Source organism: Leptinotarsa decemlineata, unplaced genomic scaffold, assembly GCF_025532065.1.
Source record: "Leptinotarsa decemlineata unplaced genomic scaffold, Ldec_3_MD MMD2_tig00026299_RagTag_RagTag, whole genome shotgun sequence".
Lineage (NCBI taxonomy): Eukaryota > Metazoa > Arthropoda > Insecta > Coleoptera > Chrysomelidae > Leptinotarsa > Leptinotarsa decemlineata.
The window spans coordinates 3879311-3900756 of NW_027412676.1; the positions used below are offsets into that span (position 1 = coordinate 3879311).

General features: G+C 32.5%; 1 protein-coding gene and 2 long non-coding RNA genes across 3 annotated transcripts in view; 1 reads left to right on the forward strand and 2 right to left on the reverse strand.

Moving 5' to 3' along the window:
- The window catches only part of LOC141484966 (uncharacterized), a 29633-nt gene extending 20686 nt beyond the window's left edge, over positions 1 to 8947 (reverse strand). Inside the window, exon 1 of the long non-coding RNA XR_012466907.1 lies at positions 8526 to 8947. This is a non-coding gene — a long non-coding RNA (uncharacterized lncRNA). The remainder of the gene's footprint in view (positions 1 to 8525) is intronic.
- On the reverse strand, positions 20 to 7362 carry LOC141484965 (uncharacterized). The gene is made up of 3 exons (XR_012466906.1): positions 6639 to 7362; positions 6466 to 6552; positions 20 to 6261 (listed from the first exon to the last, which is right to left on the reverse strand). It is a non-coding gene; the product is annotated as an uncharacterized lncRNA (long non-coding RNA).
- A 3551-nt stretch (positions 8948 to 12498) lies between the features above and the next one.
- BORCS7 (BLOC-1 related complex subunit 7) lies at positions 12499 to 14002 on the forward strand. Its single transcript, XM_023160338.2, has 2 exons — positions 12499 to 12755; positions 12818 to 14002. Exons 1-2 carry the CDS (start codon positions 12618 to 12620, stop codon positions 12995 to 12997), a joined length of 318 nt encoding a protein of 105 aa, XP_023016106.1. The 5' UTR covers positions 12499 to 12617; the 3' UTR covers positions 12998 to 14002.
- The last annotated feature ends 7444 nt before the right edge of the window (positions 14003 to 21446 follow it).

Here is a 21446-nt window from a genome sequence, read left to right on the forward strand (position 1 = left end):
TTTGTAATGATGTGTACAGATAAATAAATAGATAATTTAATTATTCTCAATAAATCTATTATATGACATAAGTCCTAAAAACAAAATAAATATAAAAATTAATATAATAGTTTAAATAATCAGGTATTTACAGCTATGACAGTAAGTGATTGAGCATACACAAAATATACAAATATAAGTCAAAAGTTAGTTGCTAACTATTTACAAAACTTGTTGAAAATATAAAACAAAATATTTTGTATTAAATGAATAAATAGATATATTTCATTGACTAAGTTATGCAAAAACACATTTGTAGTACAGCTGCCAGACTGAGTCATGGCCGGCGAGCTTGGCTTTTATATATCTACAAGAACCCAAATGACATTTTAAAATCCATTTATTGTTCACCCCTTGATCTGTACTATGTAAAATTGCAAACAAAAGTTTCTATTCCTTTTTTCCTAATCCTTTGTCATACACCGACCCAAACTTTGCGCAGATACGATTTCTTCCACCGGCCACGACTCAGTCCCGTAGCTGTACTCTGGAATTTAAAACAGTAGTAAAATCAATATTTGAATACTGGGTGACAACGAAATTGTTGTGCACGGCACCACTCATTTGTTTGTGGGGTAAAGAATTTGAAAAGAAGGGGTAAGTTCATTGGAGCCGGTATTTCCAATAAACAACAATTGAAAACCTATTTCAGTTTAACCGAAAATGAGTCTGAGTAAAGAATTATTTGAATAAAACTATGTATGATAGAATATAAAATTATTGTGTTCAACGTAATAACACTTTCATAATGCCATTTTCTTCAAATTTTACATGGCTGCTGTATGACGTCATCTATGAAAATATTGTCAAACAATGTTTCTTACGGTTTTTTTGGGTGTATAATCTTCCACATTATAAAAAAATAAACAAAGCTGAGTCAAAGAAGTTGATAGAGTGAAAAACAAAAGACAAAATTTGCTCAGTTCTCAAATAAAAATTTAGGAATTGCAATTTTTAACGCACTTTAGGTTAATTTTTTTCAATATCCTTTCTACTTCATTCATCTCTAAAATCTTGATGGAAGTAATATTTTTTAAACTTTAACGTTGGTGTGCACCTCTTATACTACAAAACTATTCATTTCATTTTTCTGTACCAGTGAAACAGTGCATTTTTTAATTTTTATCAAAGTAGAAATTTTGGAAACCTTCTTTCATTCACTGAGCAGCACGTGTCCGACATTTTTTTGTGGTAAGCTTTGATGTTAAAGTTGAAAAAATACACCTTTCTATTAAGATTTTCGAGATGAAAGAAATGGCATTTCAAAAAAAAATAAAAAGACTATGATCTGCTAGTAAGTTCGATTTAACCTATTATCTATACCAAATTCCAATAATTTAACACTTTGAAATTCTGGCGGATTGCTTTTAGAAACGATCAAGTTTTGTGATTTGTATATATATATTCATCTATAGTTTAACAGTAAAATTCTTGTTCGTTTATTTTTTTTTGATTAGCCAAATATGCATAGTTGTCACTTGAATAAATGAATAATAATAAATATATCAATGCCAAGAAACATCACATGTTTATAGTAGGGACAATGTAACATACATATTAGAGACGTATCGTTCACAAGGGCCAGGTTTCATGACATTGTGCAAGTGAATAATACAAATAAAGAAAAAAGGGCCAATATAATTAACTGATTGGAGGCAATTCTAGTAGAAAACTGAATACTAAATTTGCCGACTTTACGGTCTACATATTCTAAAGACTAAAGATATATCCAAATATTTTGAACTGCGAGCCTTTTTAAAGATAGTTACAGTGCCGCCAAAAAACCCGAGTACTACAGAAATCATAAATTCAGCAACTTATTTTAGAAGCTCCAGGCAATATATACCTACTAATGGTAAGGCATACAAACAACGGCTTGGTATTAACAAATTTCGAGAAACGCTAGAAGATGCAAAATCTTTAAAATTACCACACCCACATAAATTTGGTGGGCATTGTTTCCGCAGAAGTTTTTCTACATTGATAGTGAACTCTGGACCAGATATAACTACTTTAAAAAGACATGAAGGTTGGAGATCATCAACAATAGGTGAAGGTTATATTGAAGACTCTATAGCTGCGAAAACAAATTTATTAGTGAATGACTTTTGTTGGATTCCAAAAAACAAAATACCGTCCGTTGTAGAAGAATTTCACAAATAAATGAAAATAATTATGCTATGATTACAAAGAGCAAGACGGATTATTCAATCCAGTGGAGTATTGCTGTAAAATTGTTGACACATTACTACAAATATCCACAACACAGTGATCCACAACAACAATTAATTTTATCTATTTACATGTTTGTTATGTTCTGTGCTTTACTTTAACCATCAACACCGTGTTACAAATCACATGTTAAAAGGTAAGACCTCGTTAGTCCTTAGCTCGCGCAAATTTTGACTTCTGAGGGTTATCGTTCGTAGGGGTGCCATAGCTGATTAACGGAAAAAATATATTTTAAACATAAGATATTTTAACGTTAAAATTATAATAAAATTTATAATGGGTATCTGCTTTCAATTATAATTTTCACAAAAAAATACAGTAAATAGTCAATTTATCAGAGTATTTTTTGGTCGGGTGCTTATACAGACCAACATTTCAAAAATGAAAAAAAAAAGTTATTTTTCAATGCCTGTGCTTCTGTGATCAATAAATGTCACTACATTGACGTTGAATGCCAATCGAACCAACTGTAATTCTTGCAATGCCCATTAAGTTATGCATTTGCGTCCGTTAAATAGCAGATTTCATATATGTGATAGAATTGGCAGATACTTAAATCCATAATTTATTCAAGTAAAACTTGATTTTGAGATTTTCACTGGAAAGTTTACAAAACCGCAACACGTGTTTCGATAAACAAATACGCGGATTCAATTCCCGAACTAATTTTTTTTTAATTTTCAAATTATTATTCAAATTGACAATGGTTTTTTCAATCATGAATTGAAACATGTAATCGAGACCGGGCGCGGATCTAGGCGGGAGGGGGGCAAGCCGGGACCTATGCCCCGGGCGGCAAGTTAGAGGGCGGCCAAATTCATACATTACAGATGAATGGACAATTCATCATTTCTCCATACGTGCAATAAAGGAAGGGAGATGAATTTGTTGAAAGCATTGGGAATAAAATAAATTTAACTGAATTTCAAAACGCTCAATGATCAACTGGAACTACGCAGCTCTTTCCTTTTGAATTTGTGGACAATATCGTGGCCAATCTTATGATAATGGGTCCAATATGGCTGGCATCTATCAAGGAGTAAAAGCTAGGACTGCAGAGCATGAGCTTACCGAGTTCGTACCGTGCCTCATCATGCTAGGAAGCTATCGACCTATTTGGACTGTATCAAAAACTATATTGCTTTTTTGTTGGCTTTTCTACTAGGTGGGACATATGAAAAAATATGTTAAAACTAATATAAAAGGAAGTAGTCACACAAGATGGTCGACGAAATATGTTGCTGTGAATGCCCTATTGAGAAATTTGCTAGAAGTAGTGGAAGCCTTAGAAGAAGCAAACTTATTCTCATGCTCCAGAAGCTAGATATATGTGAGAAATCTGTCAAAAAAGTCATGTTCCTGGCAGAAACTATTCTCTGAATGTATACCGTGCAAATAAGTTGGGGTTATTTTAGACCTGCCTAACTTTGGCGCCATGTCAAAAATTGAATAAAAAACAATATTTTCACATAAATCAGATGCACAAAATATTCTGATGAAGCATCCTGTGGACCAAAAACTCAAAGAGACAGTCTTTCCAAGAATGCTAGCCGATAAAATTTTTTTTGTTGCAAAACAAGATATTCTAATCTGTAAATAACAAACCATAGTGAAAAACACCATATCGTCGGGTTACAGGCAGAATACATTAAGTCAAAAAATGTACTTTTGAGTAATTTGGCTTGAAAGTTTTTTATTTTTGATTTTCTGTTATATTAACATGTCTTGAAATTATTTTGGTATTTTATGAATTTAAAATATATTTCACACATGTATGGAGTAATAAGACTGGATAAACAGTTTAATTTAACCTTTCAAAATTATTTTATTCGAGGTTATTGGTAAACAATGCACTGACTTAATTCACTTTACATGTAAGGGTAGACTTAAAAAATAATAATAGACTTATAATACTTATTTTAATTTATGTATTATCAAAAGTAAAAATACTTACCATTGGAGGATAAGTAATAATGTAGGAATGGTAATAAAAACAAACTTAAAGCCGAAATCCTTGAAACTATTTTAAATAAAATTGAACTAGTTCATGTTTTAATCTTCTTGGTCAGTATCATTTTCAGCTGGTTCGGTTGTTACATCCAAAACAGAAGATGAACAAGGCAAATTTTTGTACCAGTCACGTAGTGTCGACGGAATGTTTCGATCGCAAAGCTTAAGAAGATATTTCTTCTTAGCAACCGAATCGTCGAATTGCAATTCATGTGTTTTATAAGGGGATGTTTCATGTTTCTTACCAGCCCTTGCCATTTTGAACACATTCTCATATTCTGGCACAGTGAAGATATCAATATGACGTTTAGCTGACTCAATTGAGCTGTGCATCGAGTCCACCTCCATATAAGAATGTCCACTTTCCATAAACTTTTGGTCGATAACACAAAGTGTTGGGTGTAGTCTCACAATAATGTGCAAGAGTAGAGCTGTGATTTGCACATTTCTATTTTGACCTCTACATGTGTCCGAAGAAATAGTTAAATGTTTCACCTCTGGAGATAATGAATTTAAGTATAATGATAAGCAGGTACCAATTTCACAGCTTCCACGCTTTCCATTTACTTCTGTTCAAAAATAACAAAAGGCCTCGTTTGGTGGAGCTGATTCATAAATGGTGAAATTATATAAGTTCAGTTCACGGAGTACAATAAACTAACTTGTGATGTCGGGATTTGAAGTACACTCTGCATATCATATGTTTATGTGATTTAAAAGTTCTATCACCAGTTGCCTTTTTTATCTTTATCTTTTTCTTTCATAGACTCTTCTTTCCTTCTTAAGTGGTACTGGTACGTGGTACTTTAATTCTAACTTTTCTTTATCCACAGCCTGTTGATATTCATTGCAAGTTGAACATTGTTTTTTTGGTTAAAAAAAGGACAGATTGTATTGGGAAGAAAATATTCTTTTATGGGTAATAAGACCTACTCCTGGCCATTGATTTGTTTTACATTTTTCCATAAATAAATCAAACATTTTTTTAATATTAAGATTAGGATCTAAATAGAGGCGTTTAGTGAACTTTCTTGTGTAATGGCTTTCAACAACAGGAAAACTCTCAATGTGTTCTTTGACTCTTCTTATTACATCTTCTGGCGTTTTATTGGCCGGAACTTTTCGACCTCTCTTGTCTGTTTCACTGTACTCTCCAGTTTCACTCCTATTTTCAAATGCATTCAAGATAGGAATGTTTGAAATACATAAAGTTTTGCTAAAGAATGACTGACAAACTTGATATTTGCATTCCGTTTTAGTGAAAAAATATGAATTACATCTCTGCTTACTTTCTTCTCCTTTTCGAGGTCGCCGATATTTCACTTCTTTTGATACGACATTCATAAGTTTGAAATCTTTTTGCCTTGAGTATTCCAGATTCCAAAATGTCTTGCACAAATTCTTAAGATAGTTTTCAGAAAAATGTTTCGTACATTTATAACGGCACTTCTCACAATCCACTGGCTTGGGAACTTTGGGATTTTGTATTTTTCTTGCTACACTTTTATAGGGTTGACCTTGGCTTCTTTTTTTCTTTTCAATAGTTCTCTTCCAACTTGAAGGCCTTACAGTGCTCCATCTAGTTTTCTTAAGCTCGTTTCTTTTACCATTTCAGTTATAAACTCTTCATCTTTGTTGTTTTCTTCACTTGTTGTTGAACTGTCATCATCATTTTCTGGTTTATAGTCCCTATATTTTAAAGAATAGTCCGAGTCTTCCAAATCTGGGCTATATCCTGCTAGTTGGCAATTGCTAGGTTCAGGTACATCTGGATTTTGAGCAGAGTTAAGGTTGCTTTGGTTACTAAAACACTGATCATTTAAGCCATCCATATCTAAACCAAATTCCATTAACGGGATATTGATACGCTATTCTGTAACGCTGGCTTGGGCTTAAGAGATAATATAGCATCGTCAGTTGTATGCTCAAGCCTTGATTGTAAAGTAATAACTTGCGGTGATTGTCCTGGGCGCAGATTATCTAAAAAAAAAACAAAAACATTATAAAATAACGAATTTTTTTCTAGTTTTGTTAAAAGCACGTATCATTATCATTCTCGAAAGTACCTTGAACAATTTTAAAAGTTTAAAACGGCGAAAGTACATATTACGAGAAATATCAAATACACTAAGTCACAATGCACTAGTTTTTCCAATTCATATATAATAAATATTAATTTTTTACCTTGAAAAGAATCATCTGCCTTCACAGGAGTTAATGTGGTAAAAATTCTGTTATCTGACTCTACTTGATGCACTTGTGCAGTGGAGTCTGCAAAGAGAAGGTAAATAAATAAAATAATGCAGTTTATTATTATTGATCAGAACATCTGACTTTATATATAACAACCTACTTACCCCCCTGACACTTTGCTGAGCCCTTAATTGTTGAAATATTCTGTCAACACGCTTCATTATGTATATCACTCAAACACTACACAAGAGAAACTAAACCGTTTCACAGTAATTTCAATCTAAAATAACGATATATTTTTGCAGGTCCCAAAGAGTTATTTATCCAGTAGAATACATTAAGTCAGCATTTTGCTTGGTATCCGTACAATATGCTTACAAGAAATGTACATTAAGTCAGTTAGTATATTTTGCCAGAACAAAATACGTTATTAGTGACTTAATGGAAATATGAATTTGCAGAATAATGTACTAGGAAGATCTCAAATGACTTGGTGGATTTTACCATAAAGAAATTTTATGAAATGTCGCAAAAGATCGTGTGAATAACTCAAAAATGAAAAAGAATGACTTAGTGTGTTTTGCTTGTAACCCTACGATATAAACCTTTGTTCGCGGAAATGAGAGAACTTGTCAAAATATTGGTTGAAATCAAAAAAACTTCATCCCACCGTGAAAAATTTGTATGATGCTTTGCATCCAGTATATTTTGACTCATTTGTTGCAGCAACAAAATCGATATCTAGATTTGATGCGAGTAAAAATGAGTATGGATATGCAACTTTCACAATGAATATTTATTTATTTCATAGACTATTCTACAGGATGAACCCAATTACAGAATAGAGAGTAACAGTGGCATTTACAAAAAATATGTACTTACATAATATAATTTGTGAATCTATATTAAAAAAAAATTATAAAAACAGAACTGTCAGTTAGCTAAGAAATGTCTTTTGATTTGTATAATCCGGCAGTTAAATATATCTAGGACATGACTAACAGAATTAGAGGTATCGCACATTGTATAAATTGCAGATTTGTTCATTAGATATATTTGTATGCGGAGTGTTGAGATAAAATGTGACACTATTCCTAGAAGACCGTCTAGGAACTCAAAAATTCAACATATGTAACAGTTGAGAGCAGGTTATGATATTGTTTACGACCTTGAATAAAAAAAGAAATGAATAATATATACGACTTACCTCGAGACTACAAAAATTGTGAGTTACAAGCAATTCATAATAGGGTATTCCTACAGTAGGATACGTGCCTTCAAGTTTAAAAGACATATTTCAGAAAGAGCCTCTGTATTAGGGCTTCTAGTTGATTTATATGAACCTGATAGTAGGGACTCCACACGACAGATGCATATATTCCAGCCTAGATCGAACAAAAGTGAAAAAAAGTAATTTCAATGTTGAAGATTTTTTTAAGTCTTTTGTATTTCTAACTAAGAATCCATACATGCGATAGGGTGCTGTTAGAGTAGTGTCAATATGTTTATTGAAAGATAGGGATGAATCAAAAGTTGGTTTTCAGTGAATAAAACATTACATTACATTTGGATATGTTGAGAGATAGATTATTCTTTTGACACCGTGTAGCAACGCGATTTAAATTCAGGGCGAGACGTTCGCAATCATTAGAACATGTTATATTGTGATAGAGTTTCAAGTCATCTGCGTATAAAAGGAAATTGACATCAATCTCAGCTCCGATATCATTAATGAACATATTGAATAATAGGGGTCCTAGATTTGATCCTTGTGGTACACCAGATGTGGCTATATATTCGATAGACTCGAGGCCATTGAGTTGGACGTACTGCTTACAGTTGTAAAAATACGATTTGAAGAGGGCAATTAAGTCATTGGATAATCCAAAAGTCGAAAGCTTGTTGAGCAGGATACTATGGTCAAGTCTGTCGAACGCTTTAGAAAAATCAGTGTAGATGACATCAGTCTGAGACTGACAATTTTCGCCAATTGAAGTACATCACTAGTGCAAATATATTAAAAACCTCATACTTTTCACTGTTTCACTCACCAATCAGTTATGGGGTACAACTTTGGGGAAATTCGTGTCATTCCATTCAAATATTTAGGATGCAAAAGAAGGCATTGAGAGTGCTGGCTAATATTGGATACAGGGATCACTGTCAAGAATATTTCAAAAAACTCAGAGTTATGCCATTGCCAACATTATTTCTATATTACGTCTTGATTGAAATCCATAAGAAGAAACCGTCCTTGACGAAACACACGAAACGCTCACCACATTAGATTAAATCGATTTCGTCTTCACTTTTCGCAAAAAAATTCCATAGATTACTCTCTGTACAATATTTTGCCCCAAGATTTCAAAGAACTCAGTCTGAACACATACAAGAGAAAACTGAAAAATTATTTGTTGAGGCATTGCTTCTATTCTGTCCATGACTTCAGAACACATTTTTGTGGTAACATATAAGTCACTACTTCTTTTTGATTTTCAAAGTTTTTACATATGTGATTGTTTTGTAAATTTTAATTTGTGAATGTTGTATAAATTTTAACTTGTAAATTTCAAATGTAAAGCCAAACATGACTTGCTACAAACATATTGTATTATGTAACGTAGTCAAATAAATATTATTATTATTATCCTCTGCAATACATTGAATGATTGTTACAAGATTTGTGGTGGTTGAACGTCCTTTCATGAAACCATGTTAATTCGGGCTAATAATGTTGCCGACATGACAATAGATTGTCTTCTCGAAAAGCATCTCAAACACTTTACAAAAGTTGCATATGATATAGAGATTGGTCTGTAATTTTGTATCTCACTTTTATCTCCTTTTTTGAAAATTGGGCAGACTTTCGACATTTTCCATATTGATGGTACATTTGATGTTTTCAGGCATATATTAATTAGAGTTGTTAGTGATTCAGCCAGAGCTGAGCCACAATCTTTAATGATGGGAATATCACTACTGTTGTTCGCATGGTCACTTAATGTTGACACTATATAAGAACCACAGAAGAAATCTGCAAAACCATCAAGAATATCTGAGGGATTATCGAGTAGCTTGCCTCCATGTAACATTTTATCTCCGATTTCATTCGTATGTTTTGACTTGTTAATGAATGACCAAAACTTATTGGGGTTATGGATAATCTCGCTCTCAGTTTTCTGAATGAATTTTTTATAAGCTATTCTAATGGCTGCTTTGATTTCTGCCCGAAGACGTTTGAATTCGTGAAAAGCGTGAATGTCGCCGTTTCTTTTGTATTTACACCAACATTTTGTTTTAATTCGAATTTTCTTTGTCAATATGCACCATCAAAGTAGGCTGGATAATTATTTTTAGATTTTATCGAGAATTTTGGCACGCATATGGTGTGTTGGATGCCAATGAGACGCTTTGCGCATCAATAGAATTTTGTACGCCACTGGAACATAGCCACCTCGACACGTGTTTCGATCACCAAGTGATCATCTTCAAAGAGGGAGATCAAAACTCTTCCTCTTTCCAAACTTTCACTTCTGGTGGAGAGTGGCCAGGCAGGGCTATTTACAGGAAAAGGAAAGAGTTTCAATGAAATAGATCTAGACATGGAAGAAAATGTGAAAGAGCATTCATCAGTTGAAGAGGAAAATGAAGAAAGCAAGCTCCATTAAGCTCTATTCGGCCACAAAATAAAAGGAAACTGGTTCATTGGACAACAAATCAAAAAAATCTGACGATATCCTATTTTAGATTCCACATAACAAATGAAGTGTCTTCAAAAAAGGGGAATGCGAAGATTTGAAACCAGCCCATCTTGGGGTTTTTGATAATAATCAGTGGAAACAAATAAGAGTTTTATTCAAAACGTTTATCGTAAACAATAATACTGTTTCCCGAAATGAAAAAAAGTATTCTTTTGAGTTGTTTGTTTAATAAAAAATAAAATTTACCTTCGTTTGTCCGTACTTCAATTCAAAAAGTTATCAAGGATAAAAAGGTATAGTATTGCTTTTCTTTTCTCAAAATATTCTCCTGATACTTTTCCTCTTTATTGAAAAATCAGTTGTTACATTCAATTTTCAGTGATCGATAAGAAAAATCAATTGGGGGGAAATAATTCTTTTGTAAATATATCAAAAACCGTTTTTGAAAGAATTTCGATGGAAATGATTATCATTGATCTGCAAAAACAATCAGATGGTATTTTGAGATTTCACTACAGTCAACATATGGATAATGAATTTAATGAAAAATATTTCATTTCTGGGTTTGTAAGTTCAGTTGAGTTTAATTGATTTCCACTTAAATTCATGTCTTCTAATCCTATTCGAGAAATTTACAAATATTCCTGCATACTCTTATTGCATTGTATTACATAACATTACCATTGTCTAAGGATTTAGACAATGATATCACTGAAAAGCAAACTCTTACATTGGCAATAGGGAGAAGGATGCATGACTAGTAATAACAGATTGAATATATCCAAAGGAGATGCATGAAACACTAGAGCGCATAATCAAAATTATACGGATGCAGAATTTATTAATTCATGTAAAGATGCAGAAATATTGGTAAAATGTTCATTTTCGGAAAAAAAAATTGACCAAAGTATATTTTTAGATTAATCTCAATTAACTGAAATGAACCAATATTATTTCAATTTCACGTAAAAAAAACGTGATATACTCCATGATTTCTAGTAGACGCCATAATGATGGTATTATAAAATGATGCAAAAATGAACCACGAAGCATTCTTTATCATCCGTAGTATTTTGTTCCATAATCTCTACAACTTGAAGATATCGCAGGTCGACTAGGCACCTGAAACATACCTGATGACATACTTATACATTGTATTATAGATTAAAACCTTGTTTTCAAAGTCGAGTATGGACTTACGGTTGATCAAGGGTTCATATTTGAAATCTGCCCCTGTATTCTCGTCCTCACGTTTTTGATGTGCAGGGTCCACGTGAGCCTGCGGTCTATCAAAAGACCAAGGTATTTTATCTGCGGTTGCCAATTGATTTCCATTGTAGAAATATTCGCTTTCATGACCGGAGAAGACATCATTTTTTCAATGGTTATTGCCTGAGTTTCATTTGGGTTTACTCGGATCTTCCAATCGAGGTACCAGCGCTCGAGGTCGTCCAATGCGCGTTGCATATAGACAATTCCGACCTCACGACCCATGGAGGAGATGAGGAGAGCAGTATCATCGGCGTTCAGAGATAGCTTCACACGCTCGGTCCTAGAAAGGTGATTGGTGTACAAGGAGTACCACGTAGGAACTAGCACAGCCTCCTGTGGTACCCAGCAAGGATCTACCTACTATCAGATAGGGAGTTCTCTACTCTGATCTGAAAGGTCTTGCCCTTCAGAAAAGACCAGATCCACCTGATCAGGCTCCAAAGCAGACCAAATAAGAGTAATTTGTGAAGCTGGCTTTCGTGCCAGACACGGTCGAAGGCCTTCGAAATGTTTAAGCCAGCTATCAAGTATGCTTCATGGTTCGTGCAGCTGTCTTTCATTCAGCAGTCCATTCCGTCAAGGAATCGGCTAGAATATGATTGAACACCAGAAAATTAAAAAATACCTACTTCCTACCTCACTGAGACCTTCAAAAATTAGATGGAAGTTCTCAACATTGGTTACACACCACGGGATACCTTAATCAATATCAAAAACAGAATTAGGAGCAGTGAGTCGATTAGGATAAGGGATATCTTAGAACTGCCTGATGTATCCGATCGTGCACTATTTTTTTCAATAAAGGAAATGACAGTATGGTTGAATTAAAAATTGTGCTGCCATATGGCAGTTAGGAGAGAATTTTCCTATCAATAATGAAGTTTTTCATTTTTAGATGTTGAGGTGACATCTATGACAATATGTCGAAAGGAAAAGTATTTGAAAAATGAAGGATTTCCATTGTCTAAATTCTAAATTAAATCCTTTTCTATGTTGTGATCAAGTTTCTATGGAAAGCAGCTACTGTCTCTAGACGTTAATATCGCAGTATTTTTATTTTTGTCAGTAGTCAACAGTCAACATTGAAATCTGAAAGTGAATTTGAAAAACAAAAGATATCAGGAAAAATTTCACTTTAAGTGATATCGTTATTCTTTTATTTTTATCACAATGGCATCCGCAAGTACAACAAGCGCAAGATCTTTATTTTCAGATTCCAAAATGCGTTTAGCCGATCGTGTTCAAGTTAATGTAAATAACATTTCATCCTTAGCTAGACAAATTACAAGAGGCTCTAAAAGTACAGAGGTATTGAATGTGGACACATCTCTTGAATATTTTATTTATTCAGGTTGTTCTGTATGTTTTAGATCTTGATGCACTCAGCTCGAAATTTTGCTGCTCAGGAACAAGCAATGGAAAACACCGAAAATAATTTGAAAAAACTACAACTTTTGTCTATTCATTTGGGATATCAGCACGATTCCATGTTGAAATCAGCTCTACAACTCGAAGAAGTTAAAGAGCAAGTTTGTGCAATGCAAAGATAGGCATTGTGATTTTTTTTACATTCCGTTATAAGCCAAAACTAGTGCGAGCTCAAGATCAATGAGATCTTACTCATTAAAACTTATGCATGAATTTTTACATTCTGAGAACAATCCTAGTAAATAATAGCACAGATTATAATATTTGAATTTGAGCATGTATCCTGAATGTGAGGACAGATTCCATATTATCTGTAAAAGGCTGGACTGTTCAGGGGTCATATGATTCTTCTTGAAAATGTTTAAATAATATAGTCCTTATACTGTCAGTTCTAGGTGGTACATGTGAAAATCCTGGGAAAATGAAAACAATAACTCAAGGTGGGTAATTTGCCAAAAATTCTTATAGGTCATTTATAAATTCAGATACTAATTATGACTGGGATCTTTCCTAACCAAACGCTGTACAAAAAACTGGGACAGGACAACAGAATTTTTTTGTTTTCTGCAAAGATGATAAATTTATGAATGGTTTCTGTGAAATTAGTTTTTTATATTACGAAGGGTCATTTATTTTGTCATGCCATACAAATTAGACTTCTCAAAGGGCATAAATGTAAGGTCCACCAACACCATACGTGATTGAAGCTATCCATTTCCACAGAATACACTGAGAAAACAATATTGAATGGTTATTTTTAACGTAGGTGTACAATCTTTCTCTATTTTGAGATAGAGAAACAGATTAATTTCTTAGACCTGACCATCACACATAGTCATAATAAATTTGAGTTCAGTTTATTCAGAAAACCGAGCTATATAGACATTAATTACAATCCCAAGTGATTCTTTTCATCCTGACAGTTATAAATAGCAGCCTACAATTCAATGGTACACAGAGCATTCTGATTACCTTTGCTAGATAGGGAAATTAAAATAATAATACAAATAGGACATAATAATGGTTTCAATGCACAGACAATCCAGAAGTTAGTCAGAAAACGAAGCCTCAAATTTACGTACAGATTAATATACCCCCAGATCAAACAATCAGAAATCAAGAAATTTGTAAGTTTAACATATTTTGGTGAAAAAACAGAGACAATTGCTGGATTTTTCAGAAAAAACAACATGGAAGTAGCATTTAGGCCACATGCCAGGTTATCTAATTTCATTTTTAATGCCAAAGATAAAGTGGACAAGATGGAGAAATCTGGAGTTTATAAGCTTGAGTGTCCATAGTGTAACAATGTTTATGTGGGACAATGTGGCCAAAATTTGTCAAAGCGGTATGCTGAACATGAAAGGTCCTTCAGACTAGGTAAAAATGATTCGACGTTTCGAACCATTCCTTGGAATGCAACCACAAGTTCCCGAATCTAAACGATACAGAAATTTTGCACTATGCATGCAAAGGTTGCAAATTCAATTATTTGGAATCTTTGGAAATTCATTAACATAGGCATTACGGATGTAAACTACTAAATGACCAAATCGACTTTGTCTACTTACCAGTTTTCAGATTAGCATACCCCAATTGTCAGAGATAACAAAATTCAGATACTCAGTCAAGTTAAAGACCGTATGTTATTACCTACAGTGCTGTATAGATATGAGGGTTAACATTGTTAATTATTTCAGTTAATTGTATTTGTTTGGAAATGTCTTTATAGGACGAAACTGCATTAACGTTAGTTAGAAATACAAGTGATGAAAAAAATATAGGAAGTTTTATTTATCGTTTTCCATAAACTTGTTATCGATGACTTGAAAGTGTACTCCGCAATATTAAATCGTGCCTTCGAAGGACCAGTGTATACAGTCAATAAATTTTGTCGTAATTGAAGAAAGAAATACTTTGAATTCCATTTTAATTATTCCTATTCAAGGTTAACTTGATATTACTATGGTTTATTTAACAAAATCTATTGTACATATATCTAACAGATCTATACTTATGCTGTATAATCCTGCAAAACTTTGAACTGAAAGTATTTAACAAAAAATTCAAACAATCACAGTGAACACCTGCTAAAGATAGACAAAACCAAGAATGGAACAGAAGATGTAAATGTGGCCAAACCTAACATCTTGCGGTAAAGCTGGATTTTTTCATCGATGCCACTTCTAATTTCTGAATTTCTCGTAAAAACTTATCGAATATACTTTCAACTCAAATAATTTAGATGAAACAATTTGTTTTTCGTTCGCGACATGTCTCGTCGTTCCTGAAGACTTCTCTCATAATCCCTCTTCAAGAAGGTGGACCTCCTGATGATCCTTCCAACTACAGGTCTATAGCACTTATTATTGCCCATGCAAAAATCATAGAAAAACTGGTCAAAACAAAAATTTGATCATTTTGTAACAATAACATACTTACCCCTCACCAATTCGGACTCCAAGAAAATAAAGGTACTAATAATGCAATGTTCTCTCTACTAGAAATGGTTTATTCCCAAATTAATGTTAAAGAATCACTTGCTGCAATTTTCTGTGACCTATTGAAGGCATTCCACTGTGTCAACCACAAGATACTTCTGAATAAATTGCAGAAGTACAGCTTCAGAGACATCACCAATCAGTGGTTCCAATCTTACTTATCGGACCGCAAACAAATAGTGAAAACATCTGAGCGCTCTTCTGAACAGTCCATTAAATGTGGAGTGCCTCAAGGCTAGATCCTTGACCCAATTCTATTTCTCCTCTATATAAATGACTCAGCTCTCATAGATATATCAGCCACAATCATCCTCTTTGCTGATGACACAACCTTATTGAGGCACAACAAGGATAATGCCATTCTGCATAAGATTATTTCTGAAAACATCAAAAAAATAAGAGAATGGTGTGACTGTAATAAGTTATCCTTCAATATCAACAAAACCAGCATTCTTACAATTCAGTGCACCTTACCTAAAATCTGCCTTGGTAATGAAAACTTGGAAAGTATACATAGTTAGTTACTTCTTGGGCTGAATTTAGATGATAAATTGAAGTTCAAGGGCCATACAATAATCTTAAGCAAGAAGCTTGCCTCAGGCTATTACACGCTGAGAGCCATCTCTACAGAACTAGGCTATGCCCATTCAAGAACAGCCTATTTTGCTCTCATAGATTCCCATTTTAGATATGGAATTGCCTTCTCGGAAGTCTACTCCAGATACTTATTCCAAATAATTTTTGTTCGTCATGTGCAAAGCTGCTTCCCCGGTTACTTGCAAATCTCTTTTCAAAGCTCATGGTATTTTAACAGTAACTTCCTTATACATCTTGAAAACAATCTCTTCAATGAAAAACCACCATCTCCTGTGAGCCACACTCCTCCTCATAATACCCGCAGTCACATTACGAATATAGAACTGCCTATTCCCAAGAGTTCATTAGTTAGGGACTCAATTATTTTCAATGGCATTAAACTATTCAATCACCTGCCAATTGAAATTAAAGAAATCAATGTGTACAGTGATGGGGTCTATTACTTAATTCAGGAGTATTTTGATGATATTTATTTATATATATATATATATATATATATATATATATATATATATATATATATATATATATATATATATATATATATATATATATATATATATATATATATTACAATGTAGGTTTTCACGGATGGTAGAATATATATATATATATATATATATATATATATATATATATATATATATATATATATGTTATATTAGAAAATGAACCACATAATATATATATATATTATATATATATATATATATATTATATATATATATATATATATATATTACATTACATTACATAATATATATATATATATATATATACATCCCGATATCAATATGGCATCCATACATTGAATGCGCTGATAGGGCGTCCATCATAATTTGAAGAATTTACCGAATATATTTCATGGTAAGTACTAGAAAACTGATTTCTGTAGGCTGGCATGACATTTTTACCACCATAAAAAAATTGAGTTCACTATTGATTCGATAGTAGAGCGTCCGTCCGTCAAACATTCATAAGAACTCCTCAGTATACACCATCATCAGACATCTGATTGATAATAGGGAGTCCAATAAGTATATTTTCATACATGAAATAGATTATTGGGAATCCTTACAACGTTGCCAATATTTACCGCATTAAATGTAGGCAGCAAGTGGGTTTTAATTTCTTCACATCTGTTTTTCAACAAGCGTTGTGCCAACGACAAATTGCGTATGGATTTCAGGTAGCCGGTATGTATTTCATTTTTACATAGGTACCAAGTGATATTGACTGATCATGAAAAGTTTATTCCATAACGAAATTTTCAATATCATTCGATAATTTTTGTCTTGGTTGGCATATTTCCATTTTAACACTGTATGATATTTAAGCGAGCCGAATATAATGATAGGAGAAGTGAAACCGACACATGCATGGTGTGATTATTGAAAGTTCAACTTTAATTACAAAAAGTTCATTGTATATTTCCATTAGAAAACAGCAAGAATTCAAAGTATTCAAACTAGTTGAAGACGCCAAAATGACAGACGATAGGATAAATAATATGAATTACCAAAGAATGTAAATATTCACGGCCGTAGATGACAGTGTAAAATCTGTTTTCAGCGTTTGCGTGGTTTGCAGGTTTTTATGCCTGACGTTTCGTCTACTACTGCGGTATACATTATCAGAGGCGATGTGGTAACGGTTGCAAAGCCCGAGTTCGTGGTCGAGTTGTTGTTCCCGTTAACTGAGTTATTGAGCATTGAAAAATTTGGTTGTTGAAAATTGGACGTGCCTGAGTGTTTTGTTGAGCACAGTCATATTTACTCAGTGTCATATTTATTCCATTTGGCTGATACACACTACACAGGATAGCCATCTAGAAGGCATCAAGACCTGTCAAGATTCATTTCCGTGTATGGTATACGATTTTTCGAGTCATGCATTTTTCAATATTTCTTTAAGGACTGACCTAAATATTTTTTAATTTTTTCTAGAGTTTTTCGTTTTTAATACGCTTTTATTAGGTCGACCTGTATGTATGTATGTAACTATGTAGTCAAATCTAAGAAAACTAATTTAACCATCTTTTAAAGATCGTAGCGTTATGAAAATTGGCAGTTTTATGTGATTTTGATGACAATATGGTAGGTACTCTGGAGCTGATCTGATGATGGAGCCGGAAGATAGGCACTAGGATTCCATGATGAAATATCGTATCATAGTCGTGTTTGGTCTTGTAATGAACGTGAATCTCTTTTTATCAATGTGCTCCACAAGATCACATTATAAAAGTTCAAAAACATTATATTTTGTTCATTATGATTTTTTTTAGTAACATAACATATTGTTTTAATTTTTCTATATATTTATCATTATATCCTGTTTCTGTATCAAATAAAGACATTCGGTAAGTTGAACAAACTGTTTTAGCGCAATTTGTTTATAAATTGTGTATGACCGTATGGGAATTCAAAAAATTTTTATCTTCATAATATGATATTCAGAAAAAAATACGATTTTTAATTGTTTATGAACGTTTTTTTATATATCTCGAATGTTCAAATGATTATTCGGAGAATGTTTTCTATTTTGAAAATCATAATTGACATTTCTCTACAAATTGACAGAAACATTTTTCATAATTAATTTTATCATTTATTACCAAAACAATTTATTATTAACGCATTCTTAACCGTCAGAGTTAGTATCTGAGTTTGATACGTAGAATGCCTGAATCAGTTTTCGATATACTGGATGGTTAGTATTTTGTTGATCAACAATCATGCCGTACTCGAAGTTGAAATTGTCATCATCCCAACAACATCGGATGCACTCATCACTGTTTTTCTACTGCTTTAAGTTTTACTGCAGTTAGATACCTACTATGCAACTACAATGAACTAGTTTCAGTAATTCTAAACCTGCCAATGATTATGGTGTTTTCATGGGCAAAAACAGAGTCTCTGTTTTTTCTCATCCCAAATCTGTAGCTGTTGAAAGATTGTTAAGCTATGTTTGAACTTGACTAATCTGATCAAGAAGTGCTTTTTTCCGAACTTTCTTCAGCAGTCTCCGAAAATTATGGTTGAGGTGTCATTCGATTCGGAATAGCGTCTAGAAAGTTTTTGAAAACGGACGACTTCCGAAAATGAAAATAGCAAAAGTTATAAACAATTTAGAGAATAATAAAGAATGGATTTAATTTTTTGAAAATATTTCTAAAACTAATTGAGATTTTCAAAATCGAAAATTCGAAAATAGGAAGAAATTTCCTATAAAAAAGTTTCAACTTCCGGAACTGTAGGACCAATATATATAATTTTCCCGAAGCCCTGAAAATGAGCTCGAAATCGGCTGTCTGGCCGCGCGTGAGCCGTGCCTGTTTGGGCCATTTTTACTAAAAAAAATTTCAGCATTTAAAATATATAAATTAAGGAATGGAAGAATTCAGGCATATACTCAAATGATAAATGAACAATAATCTGTCGGTAAAAAATGTTTATTGCAGTTATTCGATTTATTACGCTATTGTTAATTAACAATTTTCTATCGCTCGATCATCAACAAATCAGAAGTTAGATGAACATATTTCTTAAAAATTTTTATCACTCATTGTTTAAAAATTTATTATAAACAAATGCATTGTTTATAACATGATTGAATTTTTTTTGGATCTTAATTTTTGATAAAAATCATGATTTTTTTCAATTGTCTCTTGAAGAAATTTTTACAATGCAAAAAAACGCATTTGTTGAGTAACAATTTTTTTACCACCAATTAATAATATTAAGAAACCAATTTTTTAAAATAATTATTCATCTTGTTTTTGATTCGGAACAAAAACAATTTAATTTTTAAAATTCTCCATTGTGTATTGAATAAACAATTTGTTATAAACAAATGAATGTTTTCATTTCATTTTTGTTCCAGTTGCAATTGATGAATGAAAAAAACCATGCATTTTTTTATTCACTCCATTTTTTATCGAATTTATAACAAAGTTTTAAACAATAAGTGATGAAATAAAAAAAATATTTTTATGTAGCTTCTGATTTGAAAAAAAAATATACTAATAATAATAATCAAAAAAAAATTGTTCTTCGATTATTTAATAAACTTTTTAATTCAAAAATGCAGTAAATGGTTAATAAATAACTGAAAAATAATAATTTTTCAATATTTTGGAAGTAAATCAATTCCTAACCGTTATAATCATAACTCTATGGAAGGAAAAAAATTCCACACTTTTAGTTTGAAAAATATCACACTTGCAATAATGATATTCGAGTGATAAAAAATTGTTAATTAACAATAGCATAATAAATCTAATAATTGCATTAAAAATTTTTTACCGACAGATTACTGTTAATTTATCTTTTGAGTATATGACTGAATTTTTTCATTCCTCAATTTATATATTTTATATGCTATAAATTTTTTTTTGTAAAATTAACCTAAACACGCACGGCCTACACGCGGCTAAACACCCGATTTAGAGCTCTATTTCAGAGCTCCGGGAAAATTATAAATATTGGTCCTACAGTTCCGGTAGTCAGGACTTTTCGATAGGAAATTTCTTCCTCTTTTCGAATTTTTTTTTTTCGATTTTGAAAATTCCAATTAGTTTTTGAGATATTTCCAAAAAACTGGACCCATTTTTTATTTTTCACTAAATTGTTTATAACTTTCGCAATTTTCATTTCCGAAAGTCATTCCGAAACATTGGCAAATGTTTCTCTGAAAATAGCTCAGCATTCTTGGATTATTCTTTCCTTCAGTGGCTTTATTGAATCAGATTGCGTCGTCTTTAAAACAACCTATTTTAAGTAAGTGGCCCAGAGGAAAAAATCTAGAGGAGATAGGTCCAGGGATATGAGAGGCCATTCAGTAGAATCTCTTCTTCCAATACATTGATCAGCATAATTATTATCTAACCATTGAATAACTGGAACTACAAAATAATAAGGTTCCCCATTCTGTTGAAAATGTAATACATTTTCTTTCAAAGATAAATTGCCGTGTATGTCTCTGTGATTCTCTAATTCATGAACTATCCGAGGTTCGATAGATCTTTCTAGCATGTGATCATACATTTCGCCATTTACATTTTCTTCTATATACAGTGTGTAACAACGAAAACCTAACAGAGCCGTTTTTGAATATAAAAAGTAAGATTTTCAAAAAAGCTCGGACACGTCGATTTCTAATTGAAGGGGGACACCTTTCAGACTAATCAGATTTTTTGTAGTACGCACCCCCTCAGAGAGGTGCGTCCGACGACCTTTATTTAGATGGGGAAAGTAGGTCGAGTGGCACCTTGTTTTAAAGGTCTTTCAAATACCTTCACAACTCTGTTAAAAGAAAATTTTTGTAACGATTAGTTTTCGAGATAATTTGAAGTTAAAATTGCCATGTTGATAATACATTAGACAGACCACTCGGTAACTTGTATGCCTAAATAAAAAAAATTTTAAGCAGTTCTTCTTATCAATTTTTTGTTAAATAACAACGTTCGATTGTT

What these genes read in the sequence shown, in the direction of transcription:
- BORCS7 (XM_023160338.2), top strand. Translation starts at nt 12,618, where the DNA reads ATGGCATCCGCAAGTACAACAAGCGCAAGATCTTTATTTTCAGATTCC. An exon ending in GAGGCTCTAAAAGTACAGAG is followed by an intron (nt 12,756 to 12,817) that starts GTATTGAATGTG and finishes TGTATGTTTTAG; the next exon opens with ATCTTGATGCACTCAGCTCG.